This window comes from Vanrija albida (assembly GCF_041260175.1).
Source record: "Vanrija albida strain AlHP1 chromosome Unknown contig_5, whole genome shotgun sequence".
NCBI lineage: Eukaryota > Fungi > Basidiomycota > Tremellomycetes > Trichosporonales > Trichosporonaceae > Vanrija > Vanrija albida.
In genome coordinates this window covers 3,024,519-3,040,873 of record NW_027191424.1, presented here as the reverse complement: position 1 = coordinate 3,040,873, position 16,355 = coordinate 3,024,519, and the positions used below count along the sequence as shown (strand labels likewise).

Sequence of the window (16,355 nt, the reverse complement as noted above, 5' to 3'; positions counted from 1 at the left end):
TAACCCCCTAACCCCCTAACCCCCTAACCCCCTAACCCCCTAACCCCCTAACCCCCTAACCCCCTAACCCCCTAACCCCCTAACCCCCTAACCCCCTAACCCCCTAACCCCCTAACCCCCTAACCCCCTAACCCCCTAACCCCCTAACCCCCTAACCCCCTAACCCCCTAACCCCCTAACCCCCTAACCCCCTAACCCCCTAACCCCCTAACCCCCTAACCCCCTAACCCCCTAACCCCCTAACCCCCTAACCCCCTAACCCCCTAACCCCCTAACCCCCTAACCCCCTAACCCCCTAACCCCCTAACCCCCTAACCCCCTAACCCCCTAACCCCCTAACCCCCTAACCCCCTAACCCCCTAACCCCTAAGATGTCGTCGAGTCGTTCCAGACTTTTGGACCCTTGGCGGCCAAGCCCCGAGAATACGGAATGTTGATGTCGTCTTTGTGAGCACAACTCGCCATTCCATCGACTCGGCACGGCCGACGGACACTGACAAGAGAAACGATCAATCGCTTTACTCTGCTCTACTCTGCTCACCAAGTCTGGAGGAGCATCCTCGCCTCGCAGCACACCCGCCCTCCCTCCTCCACCCCCCTCCCTCCTCCTCCACCATGTCACCGGCGCTCTCACTCCCGCCCTCTCTCGCTGCCAAGCTGCCGAAAGACCCAGCATCTACAGCAGCACTGGAGCACGCGCACTCGATCCTCCCCACGGCCATCTTCCATCACTCGCTGCGGGTGTACCTCCACGCGCTGCATTACGGAACGCATGCGGCGCTCAGCCTGAAGGAGTGGCCGGGGTGGTGGGAGGAGAACACTGCGCGGGCCGAGGCGCTGCTCTTCATCGCGGCCATCTCGCACGACGTCGGCACGGCATCGGAGCACAACGGCCCGCAGCGGTTCGAGGTCGAGGGTGCCGATGCGGCCAAGAAGATCTGCCTGGAGCAGGGCATCGACGAGGGCGACGCGCACGCCGTGTGGACGGCGATCGCGATCCACACGTCGGCGGGTATCGCCGAGCGCATCGACCCGCTGTCGCGCCTCATCCGGCTTGGGGTCAAGGTCGACTTTACACCGCCCGAGCAGCGCAACGACATCGTCCCGGGTGTGGATGCCGCGTCGTACGCCGAGATCCTCGAGAGCGACCTCCCGCGACTCGAGGTCGAGCGCGTGCTCGCCGACGCTGTCGTTGCCCAGGGCAACCCCTGCCTCAACGTCGAGATTGACAACCTCGTCTGGCCGAGCAGCGAGAAGCACCCCAAGGCGTCTTGGCCTGGTATCCTGTTGCGGGCACACGTCGAGAACCCGGCTCACGACGGCTGGCAGGACGGGCGGAACCCCGCGTTTTGAGCGTGCTGTGGACGTGGACGGATGTGGACACGGGCAGAGGTTGCTACACTGTACCACCTTGTGCATGCAGGCTGGTCATCATGACGCACTGCGGGCAGCACTCGACCAAGCCGTCAGCCGTCTACCGACTGTGTTGTATCTGCAAGTCAGCGTCAGTCGTCGTCGGAATCAGGCGGATACCGGCTATCGCCAACGCGTTCAGCCTGATTGGTGGGCAACAACATGACCTCGACCTTGTTGCGTCCTCCACTCTCCCCACTCTTCCTTCCTTGCCGGGTCAGTGGAGCGGCGCAGTGGACGACGGAGAATGCAAGCCTGCTGCCAAGACAGGCCATAGCCTATCGCTAGCCCGGTACCCGGCGGCTGGAGCCCGCCATCGATGCCTGATCCCTCGGCGGGTGATATAGCTGGACTGCGATACGTCGCAGCCACCCTCCTCCTCACTAGCACACCGCAATCATGACCGCGACCAACGAGTTCCCGCAGACGCATGGTGGGTCCCTCTCGCACCTGCGGTGGTGGTTTCTGAACAGGCGACAGAGAACACGGTCGGGCGATACTCCGAGAACGCCAAGTACGACGTCGCGACCATCAAGGCTAGTGAGTGGTGTACTCGCTCTTGCGCCGAGCTCACACCGCAGTCATCCAGGAGTCTCACTTTGTCAACGTGTCGTTTGTCGACCAGGATGGGCTGCCGGTAGGTCTTCCTCCCCGCCTCCCGCTTACCCCCAGCAATGCATTCCGATGGTCAGCGCGATCCAAGAGGAGCAAGACGGTCTCCACATCTACATCCACGGGTATCATAAGGCGCGGCTGGTCAAGATGCTCCCACCCGAATCGCGCGTCTGCATCACTGCCACTCTGCTCGACGGCCTCGCGCTGGCGTGGAGCGCGTACGCAAGCAACATGAACTACAGGTGCGCGGCCGGCGTGTTCAAGCTGACAGACGTAGGTGTGCCGTGCTCCATGGCGAAGTAGTCGACTGGGACGAGACGACGCCCGATGCCCAGGCAGCCAAGCAGGAAGCCGCGCGCCAGATTGTCGAGGGCGTGTGCACTGGCCGGTGGGACGAGTGCCGGCAGCCCTCCAAGGCCGAGATGACGACGACGGGCTTCCTCAAGATCAAGGTGCTGTCGGCCAGTGCCAAGATCAGCAGCGGGTGTGCGGGCGAGGAGAAGCGGGATATGGACGATGCCGGGGTCACGTCCAAGCTGTGGGCGGGGGTCATCCCGAGTAGGTCGCGCGGGCGAGCCCGCCGCAGAGGTGCTGACTCTTCCCAGCCAAGCTCATGCTCCTCGACCCGATCGACAGCGAGCACAACAAGGTGCCCGTGCCGCAGACTGTCAAGGACTTTATTGCCACGAACAATGCGCAGCCGGTGCCGTGGCCGAAGGACTAGGCCGATGGTGGACAGAGATAGTGACCAGTCGAGTTGTACCAGCTGTACCTAATACATCCTGCTCCGCAATCAAACTTCTGACGATACCCCTCCCTCGTACCCTATGAGATGATCTGTGTCACGTTCTTCTTCACCACGTCCACCGCCGCCTTGCCGGCGTGAAGGGCACTCTGGGCGGCCTTGACGCCGTCCTCCAAGAGGCGCTGGCCGAGACCGCTCCGCCCCAAGCCAATGTAGCCGGCCACCGCGAGCGCGAGCAGGAAGAGGATGCGTTTGAGGCGCTGCCGGCGCACGATGGGTTCGGCGCCGTTGAAGTCCTTCCATACCGGCCAACGGAAGAACCACCACAGGCTGAGCACTGATCCGGGGTAGTGTGTCTGCCGGCGTGTCAGCATGTGTCTGCCAGCCTTGGCTGCACTTACGTAGATCCGACCGGTGCGCCCCTCGCGCCAGTAGTTGCTGACCCGCTGCCACGTCGTCTTCTCCAGGCGCTTCTCCATCCAGTTGTCCCACTTGAGCGCCGCCTCGAGCTTGGGCTCGATCTGCGGTAGCTGGTAGTCGCGCATGCCTTGGATAATCTTGGCAATGTACTCGGCCTGGATCTCGAGCACTGCCGTGATCGACATGTGGTTCAAGCCCAGGTTATTGCCGAGCAGGACGAAGTAGTTGGGGATGCCCGGCATGGTGGTCTGGGCAGGTCAGCACGATGGGGGCGCTGCCAACTCACTCCGAGATACTGCTTGAGCTGCGCCTTGGACGTGTAGTTTGTTGTCTTGTCCGTGGTGCCGGTGATATCCAGGTCGATGCCCTCCGAGTCGTACCCGATGGCGAGGGCGACCACGTCCGCGTTCACCACCTGCCCCTCGTCGAGGACGATAGCGTTCTTGCGCAGGCTCTTGAGACGCCCCTCGATCAGCTTGACCTGCGGCTTGGACAGCGCCGTGAGGTAGTTGTCGTGGTAGATGATGCGCTTCGAGCCCCACGGGTCGTGGGTGGCTACCTTGTCGTACAGCTCAGGCGGGACCGTCTTCTTGAGCCATTCGCGCGTCTCGGATTCGACCTGCGCGCGCCACGTCGCGCCCTCCTCCTCCATGAACCACTTCCAGCGCCTGTCGAGCTCGATGACGACTTGCCAACGCAGGGCCCACAAGATCCAGGGGTATCGGCGCCAGGTCTCGCGGATTGACTCTGGGAACGGGATCGAGTTGCGGTCGCGGTTCTTCTTGGGGCTGCCACTGGTAATGTCAGCGTTGTGTGCCGACGGGGAAAGGGGCAGGGCGTATGGGAGGCAGATCGCGGCACTCACTTGGGCGCGTACCACTGTTTGGTGCGCGCAATGTTGACAATGTTGATCTCGGGATCCTCGGCAAGGGTGCCGACGATCTGGCTGGCACTGCAGCCGTTGCCAACGACAGCGACAGTCTTGCCCTTCAACGCGTCGTTGTCGAGTTCCTCGGGCCACTCGGCGGCGTGAATGAGTGTGCCCTCAAACTCGTCGAGGCCGGGGAGGCTCATCCGCTGGGGCCTGGCGAGCACGCCGCATGCCGAGATGAGGATCTGGGCCTTGACGGTGAAGTCCTCCTTCTCGTCGATGCTGTGGAGGCCGATGGAGTACTCGTGGTGCGTGGGGTCCCACTCGGCTTTCTTGAACTCGGTGAGGAGTTTGATGCGGCCCATGAGGTTCTGGCTCGTGGCCAGGTTCTCCCAGTCTGCCCGTCAGCGGCGGGGCGGCGCGAGATGGCAAGGCACTCACATCGCAGCAGCTCCTCACGTGGGGGATGCGACTGGGTCCAGTTGGGAGACTGGTGCTGCGAGTGACTGTAGACGAGTGCCGGGACGCTGGAAGGGTGAGTTGGCGGCGGGGTTTGGAGGTGGAGCGCCACTCACTCGCAACGGCATCCACTGTCCCATGGTCAGCAGCTGTACGAAGGCGAAGTCGAGAAGACTCACGGGTATCTGTTGACATACCACGTCCCACCGACACCACTGGCCTTCTCGTAGATCTGGGCATGTTAGCTGAGAAGCGGCGTGTGACCCACCGTCCAGTTGGTGAGGCCGCGCTTGTCGAGCTCGAGGGCCATGGACAGGCCGCCGACGCTACGAGGTAAGCCATGTACGCGTGCTCCAGCTGCCCGAACTCACCCCGCACCGATGATTACGATGGATGGACCATATCCCATTGTGCAGAGATGGGGTGGTCGTTGACAAAGGGAAAAGGCGCGGGAAGGTCACGTAAATGGTCCGGGTATTTAGTAGGAATCCGTGAGCGCGTCCAGTATCAGTGCCGGCTATCTGCGGCAACAGCCGCCCAGGTGAGACATTGCACGTATCGGCGTCGGCAGGAGCTCCAACGCCGAGACGTGTACTCGCCCTGTGGCTGAGTGGCTTGTGGGGCTGACTCTGGGGTAAGGCAGGCGCAACGCAACATCATCAGGATCACGTACACGCCCATTGCCGCCAGCATGTCGCAGCACTCAGGTGACTAGTCTGGTCGCCCACGCACTGACGCGACTCCCGCGCCGCCGGCCAACTCCGACCCCAAGTTTATTACGCAACCGCGCAAGCGTCTCGTCCCTCCGTGCCCTCTCGCGTCTCGGAAACGGCCGTGCAGCATGTCGATGGCAGGCCCGTTGAGGAGAGAAGGTGGCTCGAGTGCCTCCTGGCACGGCGTGCCGTCTCCCGTATCGACCGCCTCCTTTCCGGTCAGCGCTGGAGGCCGTACCGCGCCACCAAAGCCGGTGCTTGACAGGCCCACCGTTCACCACTTGCATTCTCGACGCGTACAACTTTGATTTCACTTGCCTCACACTCTTCCACCCGTTGACACTACTACTAGAACAGCTTGTCCAACAGACGACCCCACCAGGTACTGGACGTCGGTGGGCTGCGCACAGTTAGCAAGCGGCAGCATCGGGGAACTCACTTCTCGCGGTAGTACTCGTCGAGCTTGTCAAACTCCTCGACCCGCGAGTCGAAGTCCATGTCCATGAGCTTGACCATCTTGGTCTTGTGCTTGATCTTCCATCCGGTGAAGAGAACGGCGAAGAGGGCTATGCCAAAGTAGGCGCTGAGGAACTCTTGGACGTTCCAGCCTCCCTGATTGGTGTCAACACCGCTGCAAGCGCCCGCGCCGCAAAACCAACCTTGAGGAACACGGTCCAGCCCTGCGTGAGCATGATGAGCAGTGATAGCGTGAACGAGAAGTAGCACCAGGGCACGGTGAACCTCGTTGACCAGGGGAGGAAGTTGTTTGGGTAGCCTTGGGTCTTTAGGCCAGTCCTGAATCGGATGGCCATGAAGCTGAGCGTGCAGTTGTTGATCACTGCAATCAGCGTGAGCCACAAGGAGAAACGTACAGGCGGCGACACTGCTGAGATTGATGAACCACCCAAAGACCTTGGCCGAGTTGTTGCTGACCTGCATGTAGCTGAGGCAGAGGATACCCACGACGAGGGCGAAGGCGTAGATTGGCACGCCGCGTTTGGTCGTGCGGGCAAAGATAGCGGGGGCCTCTCCTCGGCTGGCGAGTGAGTGCAGGACTCGGGTAGCGATGTAGGCGAAGCCGTTGGTGCACGAGAGCGCCGAGGTCAAGACCATGAAGTTGCTGGTGGTCAGCTTATGCCTGGGGTGGGAGCTCACAAGATGTCAGGGAGGTATCGGATCCCGACGCGCTTCATGCCCACCACGAACGCCGACGCGTCTGCGCCAACACCCGTTGACACGGCCTCGAGCAATGCCGGGTCGTCGTACGGGACAAGCACACCCATCGCCAGGATGCCGAGGCCGAAGAAGACGGCCAGTCGGAGCACGACCGACTTGGTCGCGCGGGGGACAGACCTGCGGGGCTGTACCGCCTCGGCCGAGCACATGGCCACGGTGTCGGGGCCACCGATTGAGAATGCCGCAATCTTGAAGACTTGCCAGAACCCGAGGAAGCGCCCGAGGGCACCGGTCGCATGATACTCGGCCCACACGCCTGGCTGAGGGTTGTCAGCGTGCCATATGGCCATGGACCACTCACTTTCTTCCAGTACCGGAACCCGATGCGGTCGTGCTTCGGGTTGCCGCCGAGCATGACGACAAACGCCATGAAGATCATCATGAGGATGAGGATCACCTTGAGGCTGGCAAAGTAGAACTCGGCCTCGCCAAAGAACTTGACATGGTAGACTGGGTGTGAGCGTCCGCTCACACGGGATACGCACCGTTGAGGGCAATGACAATGACGAGGGCAATGGAGATCCACACCGCGGGATTGATGTCTGGCCACCAGTACCCAAGCAGGCCAGTGGCCGCTACAATGTCCGCGCAGCCAAACCTAAGAGTCAGTGTTGCGTGGGCAGGCCGAAACCACTCACATTGTAGCAGCGTAGAACTGGTTCCAGCCGATGGCGAAGGAGACGGCGGGGTCGAGGTACATGCTGGCCCAGTTGATGTATCCTCCACGGACCGGGAGGAACGCGGCCATCTCACCAACGCCGAGGCAGAGCCCTGGAGACGTCAGCTCTATCGGAACTCTAGAGCTCACCCCAGATAACGGCCGAGTAGAGGGCGTAGGCGACGAACGCGCCGATGGGACCGGCGTAGATGAGACTACGGGACGAGCCGATGAACAGACCGGTGCCGACGGCGGCGCCAATGGCGATGAGCTGGAGGTGGCGAGCCTTGAGACCTCTAACTGTGCCCGTGTCGTCGCTCGCATCGCGGAGCATGCGGTCGGGGTCGATGGGAACATCCTTGAGCGAGGGCGCGGCTGCCTCGACGTCCACTTTCGTTTCGCCCATCTTGATGTCCTTGTCTGCCATGATGCTGCGTGCGGGGGACCATGTTGAGTCTGGGGTAGTTCCCCGCGCTTTTTATCTCCAGCGAGTCGTTCGGCGTATCCATGTTGAGCTGGTAGAGGCAGAGAGCTAGAGAGCTCGAGAGGAGGCGTTGTCACGGTTATCGCCCGAGGCTCGGCTTGGATTGGCGGCTCGGAGCGCAGATCGGACCAAAAACCGGAGGAATGGCGGGGATCGGTCGGTCCGGTTCACTCCATCAGCTGACCACTGTCCAGGTCAACAGCACAAGTACTTAGATGAACATGCTGCGTGGTCGGAGCACAGATCGACCGCGTTTTGCTCCGCGCCGTGATTGTATCGACCATGTCCCCATTCACGGCGTGCACGGCGTGTCGGCTCCTCAAGGTGGGTGGTCGATATCGGGGGATGGCTAATCATGCCTGCAGTCGAAATGCTGGCGAGACGAGAACGGCGGTGCCGAGGGCTGCAACCGCTGCGTCGCATTGGGCATCGAGTGCGAGGTATTGCCCCGGAGAGTAGGTCGGCGGGCGGTTGCGAGATCGTGCTGATAGACCAGTTTGGCCGGAGGCTGGGTTCCAAGAAGTGCGCGCTTGCCGTTGCCGCTGCTGACGCGCGACAGCCGCTCCAAGACGACACTGTCACCGATATCCCCACAAACACGAGAGACCCGTGTGGAGATACCAGTGCGACAGATACCCGAGTCGCCCCAAGCGCTGGTATCGCCGGCCAACACCGAGGGCGGCGAGTCGTTCGCGACCCGCGTCGGCGGCTCGACGGGGGCGTCCGCGTCGTTCAACATGCTGAGCGTCCTGGCTCGCGTTGCAAACGAGCAGCAGCAGCCCACACTCCCACACCTGGAGCCGGCGAGCACACGATATGCGAGCTTTGACCGAGCAGCGTTCCTCGACGAGTTCAGGGGCGTCGCGCGTACCCTCGACCCCGATCCGTTTCGCGGGCTGGGCGTGCTCGAGGACGGGCTGGAGCAACTCTTCAAGCCTGTCGAGGCGTACCCGTCCCAAGCCTGCGACGAGGTGGTGTACGGCAGCATCGACTCGCCACGCCTAGACAACGCGCCCGAATACGATGCCATCGCCATCGGACTCGTGACCGAGGCCGATGCGGCCGACTTGATGGAGGTCTACTGGACGCGGATTCACGCCGTGATCGGCGTCCTGGACAAGGAGATCCACAACCTCGCCTACCTGCGTTCTCAGTCGGCAACACTGGCGACGGTGGTCATGCTGGTCGCAGCGCAGTGCCTGCCGGTATCTGATCATGCCAACTCGCTCGTCGCGCGGCTCGAAAGCCACGTGGAACACCTTCTCACGCAGATCGACAAGCTCTGCCTCCAGTCAGTCGAGATAGCCCAAGCGCTGTCCATATTTGTCGGCTGGCTGAGCGGCCGCAAGCTCAACCGCGCATGGCCGCTTGCCGCGCGCGCCATCACCATCGCCACCGAGTTGCGGCTCGACGTCTCCCCGCCTCCAGCGTGGGCCCTCGAGCCCTCGCCCTTCCACAATGCTGAGCCGGAGCGACTGGCCCGCAACGTCGAGCGCACGTGGCTCCACCTCAAGGAGTGGGACCGCTCAGCAGCCTTCATCCGCGGCCGCAACTCGCTCATTCGCGAGGACGGGTGGTGCGACCCGACGTGTCTGGAGGAGTGGTGCGCCAGCCCTATCGTCGGGCCAACCGATGCTGTGCTCATCGCCTGCTTGGACCTCATGGGCGTCCTGAGCAAGCTGCAGTTCTCGCCGACGTGCAGCTCGCTGTCTAGTCCTACCTTCGACTTTGAGGGCTACTGTGCGGCCGTGGACAAGGAGCTCGACACATGGCGGAGCAGATGGTTTCCGCTAATGCCGGACAAGGCGAACCAGCAGCGCGTGCTGTACGATATGTGGGCGTTTCGGTTCATCCTCTTCATGGCCCTGTTCGAGTATGGCCTGGCACATGGGTGGGCACCAGAGAACGTTTCCATGAGCCGGGACGCGTGCCATGCGTGCGCCCTCGAGGTCATGAGGGCTGCGCTGCCGGTCGTGGCTGGCACTGATCCGATCATGAGCATCACGAGTCTCTACAGCTACAGGTGGGTCCGAGGTGCGAAGCTCGGCTAACCCGCAGGTTGTATCGCCTCGGCTACACCGCCATCTGCACTCTCCGAGTCATCAAGATGGCACCCCGGCCCGGAAACGACGACGTCTTCCTCATGGGCGTGATCGCCGCTTTGGCGGACAGGCTTGTCAACATCAAGCTGCACGCCAACATTGCAAGCATCACCAAGGTCTTGGGCAGCCGTCTCCTTAGCGTCGCCAAGCGGCTCGCCGCGACGCGGCTGGCGGGCAGCAGCGGTGCAAGCTCGGACGACGAGACGTTCCCTCCGATAGATGTCATGGGCCACATGGGGGTGGACAGCTCGACTGATCCCCTCGTCTCCCTCCCAGCCTTTGGTAACGACATCTTCTCGTTCCTCAACCCGACCGAGTTTGGTCTGTGGGATGGTTTGACCTACGGTACAGAGTCCGTCTCGAACCCCACGGTCTGGGGTACTGCCTCATAGAGCTTCATACATGTTGTACTCGACGCATAGTTGTCTGCTTAGAGATGGCCTCGGCCCCCGTCTCGATGGGGCGTGGACGGGTCCTTGCCGCAGCCTCCGCCTCTATCATCTGGCGGCATGAAGCGAGCCACGATGCACGATGTAGCGCTGACACGGATCTCGGCGGCTAAACCGTATCTGTGTCGAGGAGCCACGCCGGGTTGCCGTCCGGCAAGTCGATGCCTCCACTCGGAGGCCAGATCGGAGTGTCGACCACACCGGTCACCTGTTGGTTGTCCTTTCTCACATCTCCATCGCCCATACCCGGGCCTCCACCATGCCCATGCTCCATATTAAGCTGGCTTGACAATGTGAGACTCTCCCCAGAACACTCTGACATGCCAGCCTTCCCGCAGTCCTTCACCTCGACCGTCTCCCACTGGCAAGAGACAGTGAGTCGACTCATGGTCTCTGCTGATTCCAGAACCGTGGCCCCACCTCCCTCTGGAGCCATGGGCGCGACGCCAAGCTGCCTTCCGGTGTTGTGGACTACGTGATAGTCGGCGCAGGCGCAACCGGCGCTTCCCTCGCCTACCAGCTCTCGAGCCCCGGTGCCGGGGCAGACGGCAAATCGATCGTCCTCCTCGACGCCAAGGACGTGGCCTCCTGCGCGTGTGAGTGTCTGCGCGTTCCACTTCGCGGCTGACAACCAGCTGGACGCAACGGCGGCCATGTAGCCCCACGCGCCTGGGCCATCTTCCCGCTGCTCATGGCCCCCCTGGAGAAGGGCGGTGGTGGGCTCAATGCGGAGCAAGTCCTCGACATCATCTTCTTCGAGCAAGACAACCTCAAGCTCGTGGACAGCATCATCAAGCGCGAGGGGCTGGCTGTTGACTTTTGGCACGGGTACCGTTGCGAGGTGCTCAACACGCCCGAGAGCGCGGCCGACAACCTGCGCAACTTCCAGCTGCTCCAGAAGCTCGTCGCCAACAGCCCCAAGTACCGGCACCGCAAGGTCGACTGGACCGTCATTACCGACCCCGACGAGGCCAAGCGCGTGAGTACAGTCGAGGCGATAGGTCTAACAAGTCCAGTTGTCCCGCGTCAACGACGCCGTTGCATGCAACCGTGTCCCGAGCGGCAGCTGGCACCCGCATCGCGGCGTGACGGCCCTCCTCCGGCTTGCCCTCGCGTCTACCGCTGCCAACGTCCAGTTCTTCTCCTGGGCCCCGGTGGCGGGCATCACGACTGCAAACGGCCTCGTCTCCGTGGACTGCGGCGCCCGGGGGGTCATCACCGCCCGCCAGGTCGTCATCGCGACCAACGCATACACCCGACACCTGCTCCCAGAGACGCAGGATCTCCTCATCCCCCGTCTTGCGCAGGCGTGCCGTGTCGTCCCACCGGCGTCCTATGCAGGACCGCGGGGCCTGAGCACCACGTACACCGTCCAGGATGGCCCCTACCTTATCCAGACGCCCAATTCCGGGCTCATCTTCGGCCCCTACCCCCTCATCGACGAGCCGGAGCGCGTCTTCAACGTGGAGGACGACAGCTACACCACGCCCGGCGTCCATGCCTGGCTTGAGAGCTGGTGTCGGGACCACTTTATCAACTGGGGCAAGGAGAGTGCTGGCGAAGGCCTGGTCGAGCACTGGTCTGGTGAGTGAAGATGCCGCCCCCGGCTGACAAACCCAAGGTGTCATCTGCCAATCGATCGACCTGCGCCCGTTCGTCGGCGCCGTGCCCGGGCGCCCGGGGGTTTTCATCTCTGCTGGGTACTCGGGGCACGGCATGGCCCAGCTTGTCAACATCACGCGTGGCCTCGTCAACCAGCTCCGAACTGGACAGTGGGACGACGCCATCCCTCGCTCGTTCGCCTTGACCGAGAGCAGGATGGAGCGAGCGCGCGCCAAGGCTGTCCACCCCCTCGACTACGAGAAGCGCGGCGTCACGCTCAGGTACTTCAACGGCACTGTCTCGGACGAGGTAGCGAACCTCTAGGCGTGTTGTGGATAGATGCAGTAGAAGTAAGAAGAATGGAGACGTCAAGTGTGTGGTCGCGGCAGCTTTGCGGGCTCAATGGCGTCATGGCTACAGTGCGTGCCTTTGAGGGGTTTGGGTTGCGTATGCCGTTATGGCCCGCCGCAGGCCTTGGGCTTTGTAGATCTCACCTTGCCCCCAACCCGGCGTGATGCTGCGGAGCCCTTGCAGCCGGCTGTTCGAGGACCGACGGTGTCGGCCACGGCTTGCTCGCCCAGCGGCGTGCCTTGCATCGCGACCAGCCTGACCGGGTAGCTTGAGCAGCCCCACATGTGACGAACGCAGTGCTTACTCGTCCCCGTTGCACTTGTCTTCTTGACACTGCACTCATCTCGTCGAAATCGCGCAAGCGCAGTCGTCACAATGGCGCCCGCAGCAATTGCCCTCGAGCTGCCGCCAGCTTTACCCCCGGTCAGCCCTTTCGGCGATGACAGCCAAGACGACGACATCGCAGCAGCCTTGGCGCTCATTCGAACTGGCTCCAACATGAGTCTACCCGATACAAACGGGCACAGCATTGAGACGGCGACGGCGGCGCTACCTCGCAGTGTTAAAGACACCACATCAACAAGCATTGCATCCAAACCTCGTCCTGGCATGGCTTTCCTGCAGCCCCCGACACCGAAGCTCCCGCAGGCGGCCCTCGAATCGCCAGCATCGACCGACTTTGTCAATGTCCTCAACTTTGATGAGGTCTACAACGACGACGGCGGCTTCCCGGACAAGGTCGACACCAAGGGCAAGGGCAAGGCTCGCGTCGAGGACGTCGAGGTGCTCGACCAGGTGCCGAAGCAAGAAGGACTTGGTCGGCTGCCCCCCTTCGCCTTCAGCCCCACTTCCCCGGAACTGTTGACCCCCTCCACTCCAACCGGGAACGAGGTTTGGCCGACCGGCGTCCTCTCCGAAGCGCCGTTGCGTGTCGACACGGGTACCTCGGCAGCCGTGTCTGATCTCGCTGCCATGTTCCCCGACACCCCGGTGACTACTATCCAGGAGGTTGTTCACTCGGTGGGCGAATCAAATCGCGCCGAGGCTGTCGACGCCTTGATCAAGCTAGAGAGTCATCGCCAAGGATCGAGCTCGAGTGCCAAGTCGCCTTTCGATGACCCGTCTGCGAATGGAGCGATCAACGCGGTCGCTTCGTCTTCGTCCCGCGGCCCCCAGCAAACAGCGTCGCCGACATCCCCCTCGTCTTCGAGCCCCTCGTCACCGTCATCTCCCCGGGTCAGGTTCCACGAGTCGGCGCAGCCGTCGTCCCCAAAGTCGGCGACAGCGGCTAGCTACAACAGCGCCGCCAAGGGCATCCGGGTCCTCGCCGGCAAGTTCCCGGACATGGACCGCGCGGCGCTGGCGGGCGTGCTGGCCAGCTGCGGCGGCGACGTGGAGGTGGCCGAGAGGGCCATCCGAGAGGACCGGGGCTTCGAGGGAGCATCGACTCCTCGAATCATCGAGGACGGCTCGTCTCAAACGGCGGCCATGCACCACGCCATGTACCCTCCCGGGCCACAGGAGGATGGTCTCGCCGTCCTGGCAGGCTTCTTCCCCAACGCCAAGGTGTCCTGGCTCGAGGGGGGGCTCGACTCGACGTACGGTAATGTCCCCGCCGCCGCCCAGCTCGTCAGCCTGTACGAGGAGGAGAGGACCAGGGGAAGCCTGCCTCGGCGCGGCGCAAACGTCGCCAAGCCCGAGAAGAAGAAGGAGAAGGAGGGATCAAAGTGGAAGCTGTTCGGGGGCAAGAAGGACCAGAAGCGTAGCGCTCTCCCCCCGCCCTCCCTGCCGTTCATGGGCAAGAAGGAGAGCAACAAGGCGGACCAGTACACACCACCGGCAGCCGCACCTCCTGCGCCGCCCCCGTTGCCCACATTTGCAGCACCGCCAGCGTCAACCCCAGACCCCGCTGTCCGAGCTACAGCGATCGAAAACCTCTCGGCCATGTTCCCGGCGTTCAGCGCAGACGCCATCGGCCACGTGCTCGACAGCGTCCATGGCCGGGTTGACCAGGCTCTCGAAATCCTGCTGCGCAACGAGGCCCAGCGGACGGAGAGGGAGGGCGGCAGCTCGGCACAGGCTAGTACGCCGCCCCGGCAGCGCAGGGAGCACGCCGTGGTGTAGCGCCGAATCACCCCATCCTTATCGCCGCTGGCTGATAGCTTATCTCTACATACGTAACGACCCCGGTGAGGCCGGAACTCATCGTGATGTACATGCATATGAACTTGTCTTGGAGTAGGTGCCTCAGCTGTCCCAGCCCACCGCCTACATGTCCGCCATCCCCACCATTTCGCTGCACGACTTTGATGCTCGGCGCCAAGTCATCTTGGCCGAGCTCATGTCGGCCGCAACCGACGTCGGCTTCTTCACCCTCTCCAACCACGGCATCCCGCAGGACGACATTGCGGCTGCCTTCGAGCTGTCACGGACGTTTTTCGCCCTAGACGACGAGGTCAAGGCCAAGACGGCGCTGAACGGCAAGAATGCGGGGTGGGAGAAGAACACACAAGTTCGGCCGAGTACCGGCACCGCCGACCAGAAGGAGAGCATGCAGCTGCAGTTTGCTCGCATGGAGGGGCTGTGGCCGAGCGATACCGATGTCGAGGGGTTCCAGGACCGGGCCAGCAAGTTTATGCACCAGGTGCAGGAGTGCGTGCAGTGGATGGGGCGTGGCTGACCTCAGGCTGTCCGTCCGGGTGATGGAGTGCTTCGCCGAGGGTCTCGGGCTCCCGCTCGATACTTTCACCGTAGGCACGGTGGACACTGAAGGCGCAGGGGACCCGCAGAACGTCCTACGCCTACTGCACTACCACAGCGTGGAGGGCAAGTCGTTCGGCGCAAACTTCTGGCGGGCGGGCGCCCACGCCGACTTTGACATCCTGACGATGGTGGGTGAAGGTGGGCTGCACTACTGACCCGCAGCTCTTCCAGCGCGACGGCGAAGGAGGCCTCGAGGTGTGCCCCGGGCGCGTCGTGGTCGACGACTATGGCATGGGCGCGGACTGGCTCCCGGTCGAGGCGCGGAGCGACCGCATCGTGTGCAACATCGGCGACCAGCTCATGCGCTGGTCAGACGACAGGCTCAAGAGCACGTACCACCGCGTGCGGCTGCCCGAGGGCGACGAACCCCGCGGGCCGCGCTACAGCATCGCCTTCTTCAACCAGGCCCGAGGGGGCGTGCTCATCCAAGGCCCGCAGAAGAAGTACCCCGCGATTGTAAGTGACGAAGTGGGCCATTCTGACCAGGCAGACGGGCGCCCAGTTCATCGCCGACGCGCTGGCGCGCAACCGCATGCAGTCGGCTGCTATCGCGGCCCAGGCTCGGCTCGTGGACGCTGAGAAGGTCGCTACCGAGGTTCACTTTGTGCCCGCGCATCTGAAGGCCGCGGCTTGAGGTGAGAGGTGTGTGTTGTTGTAGGGACCAGCCGAGGATGCGGCTCGCGTCCATGATGCGATAGAAGCCGCGATGCAGGCGACCATGTAAGCGTCGCCACCGCTCTCCCTGCGTCATCGTGTGGGATACCGGCGTCTGTTCGCGTCTTCCCCCGCCGGGAATAAGCATGAGCCGACAGACAGTAGCACAATGCAGTCGTGTTGTCTTGGACAGCTTGGGTGCGGTGTTCGCGCCGGTGCGCCAATAGGGTTGTTTTCCCCAGCTCGGCTCGGGCAAGACCGACACGCCGGCTACATTCACCAGTCCCCCACGAGGTCCACTCTGTAGTACACTTGTTTGGCTCGCGATGGTGGTCGAGGAGCTCATGTCTCCTCCATCCACCACACTGGTGCCCCAGGTCGACACTAGCCATGCCCCGGGCTGCCCGGTCATCGTCGGTGTCTCTCGAGGATGGCGCCAGCGGTGGGGGCAATAGTGGCCGAGCCAAGCTTGCGTGAGTGGCATCGACGGTGGCGCGGAGGAACACAACTGATGCTGTCCAGGTGCACAGAGTGTCGAGCCATCAAGGTAGGTTGCGAAGCGCTGCGAGCGCCGGTCCGCATAAGCAGACGTTGACTTTGCGCAGGTTCGCTGCGTCCGCCCGCCCGGGAACACGGCCCAGCCGTGCACCCGATGCAGTGAGTGCCGAGTCTGCCGCGCACAAACTAACCGTACAGGCCGCTGTGGGTTTGATTGCAGTGACCCGCCGGTGATCAAGCGCAAAGGGAGGCCTCCGAACGCGCTGTGAGTGTGTTGGCGACGACGGGCCGGCGTGGAGACTGACGCCGCGCAGGAGGCAGG

The 16,355-nt window shown here is 62.9% G+C and overlaps 8 protein-coding genes across 8 annotated transcripts; 6 read left to right on the top strand and 2 right to left on the bottom strand.

The window, feature by feature from the left end:
- Window positions 1-615: 615 nt before the first annotated feature.
- Q8F55_007347 (uncharacterized protein) lies at window positions 616-1,353 on the top strand (the record flags this gene model as incomplete). The annotated part of the gene is made up of 1 exon (XM_069355784.1): window positions 616-1,353. One exon carries the CDS (start codon window positions 616-618, stop codon window positions 1,351-1,353), a length of 738 nt encoding a protein of 245 aa, XP_069207855.1.
- A 459-nt stretch (window positions 1,354-1,812) lies between these two features.
- Window positions 1,813-2,752, top strand: Q8F55_007346 (uncharacterized protein; the record flags this gene model as incomplete). Its single annotated transcript, XM_069355783.1, has 6 exons — window positions 1,813-1,846; window positions 1,894-1,953; window positions 1,995-2,050; window positions 2,086-2,270; window positions 2,306-2,586; window positions 2,634-2,752. 6 exons carry the CDS (start codon window positions 1,813-1,815, stop codon window positions 2,750-2,752), a joined length of 735 nt encoding a protein of 244 aa, XP_069207854.1.
- Window positions 2,753-2,853: 101 nt separating this feature from the next.
- Q8F55_007345 (uncharacterized protein) lies at window positions 2,854-4,932 on the bottom strand (the record flags this gene model as incomplete). The annotated part of the gene is made up of 9 exons (XM_069355782.1): window positions 2,854-3,129; window positions 3,175-3,441; window positions 3,480-3,987; window positions 4,059-4,461; window positions 4,506-4,591; window positions 4,640-4,654; window positions 4,703-4,755; window positions 4,792-4,849; window positions 4,895-4,932. 9 exons carry the CDS (start codon window positions 4,930-4,932, stop codon window positions 2,854-2,856), a joined length of 1,704 nt encoding a protein of 567 aa, XP_069207853.1.
- Window positions 4,933-5,584: 652 nt separating this feature from the next.
- Window positions 5,585-7,557, bottom strand: Q8F55_007344 (uncharacterized protein; the record flags this gene model as incomplete). The annotated part of the gene is made up of 9 exons (XM_069355781.1): window positions 5,585-5,636; window positions 5,676-5,848; window positions 5,896-6,074; window positions 6,109-6,356; window positions 6,392-6,732; window positions 6,774-6,922; window positions 6,958-7,070; window positions 7,111-7,243; window positions 7,281-7,557. 9 exons carry the CDS (start codon window positions 7,555-7,557, stop codon window positions 5,585-5,587), a joined length of 1,665 nt encoding a protein of 554 aa, XP_069207852.1.
- Window positions 7,558-7,896: 339 nt separating this feature from the next.
- On the top strand, window positions 7,897-10,108 carry Q8F55_007343 (uncharacterized protein; the record flags this gene model as incomplete). Its single annotated transcript, XM_069355780.1, has 5 exons — window positions 7,897-7,938; window positions 7,980-8,069; window positions 8,111-8,136; window positions 8,174-9,637; window positions 9,673-10,108. 5 exons carry the CDS (start codon window positions 7,897-7,899, stop codon window positions 10,106-10,108), a joined length of 2,058 nt encoding a protein of 685 aa, XP_069207851.1.
- Window positions 10,109-10,485: 377 nt separating this feature from the next.
- Q8F55_007342 (uncharacterized protein) lies at window positions 10,486-12,091 on the top strand (the record flags this gene model as incomplete). The annotated part of the gene is made up of 5 exons (XM_069355779.1): window positions 10,486-10,539; window positions 10,572-10,761; window positions 10,801-11,144; window positions 11,182-11,749; window positions 11,787-12,091. 5 exons carry the CDS (start codon window positions 10,486-10,488, stop codon window positions 12,089-12,091), a joined length of 1,461 nt encoding a protein of 486 aa, XP_069207850.1.
- Window positions 12,092-12,493: 402 nt separating this feature from the next.
- Window positions 12,494-14,242, top strand: Q8F55_007341 (uncharacterized protein; the record flags this gene model as incomplete). Its single annotated transcript, XM_069355778.1, has 1 exon — window positions 12,494-14,242. One exon carries the CDS (start codon window positions 12,494-12,496, stop codon window positions 14,240-14,242), a length of 1,749 nt encoding a protein of 582 aa, XP_069207849.1.
- Window positions 14,243-14,390: 148 nt separating this feature from the next.
- On the top strand, window positions 14,391-15,515 carry Q8F55_007340 (uncharacterized protein; the record flags this gene model as incomplete). The annotated part of the gene is made up of 4 exons (XM_069355777.1): window positions 14,391-14,770; window positions 14,937-15,009; window positions 15,044-15,337; window positions 15,372-15,515. 4 exons carry the CDS (start codon window positions 14,391-14,393, stop codon window positions 15,513-15,515), a joined length of 891 nt encoding a protein of 296 aa, XP_069207848.1.
- Window positions 15,516-16,355: the final 840 nt, after the last annotated feature.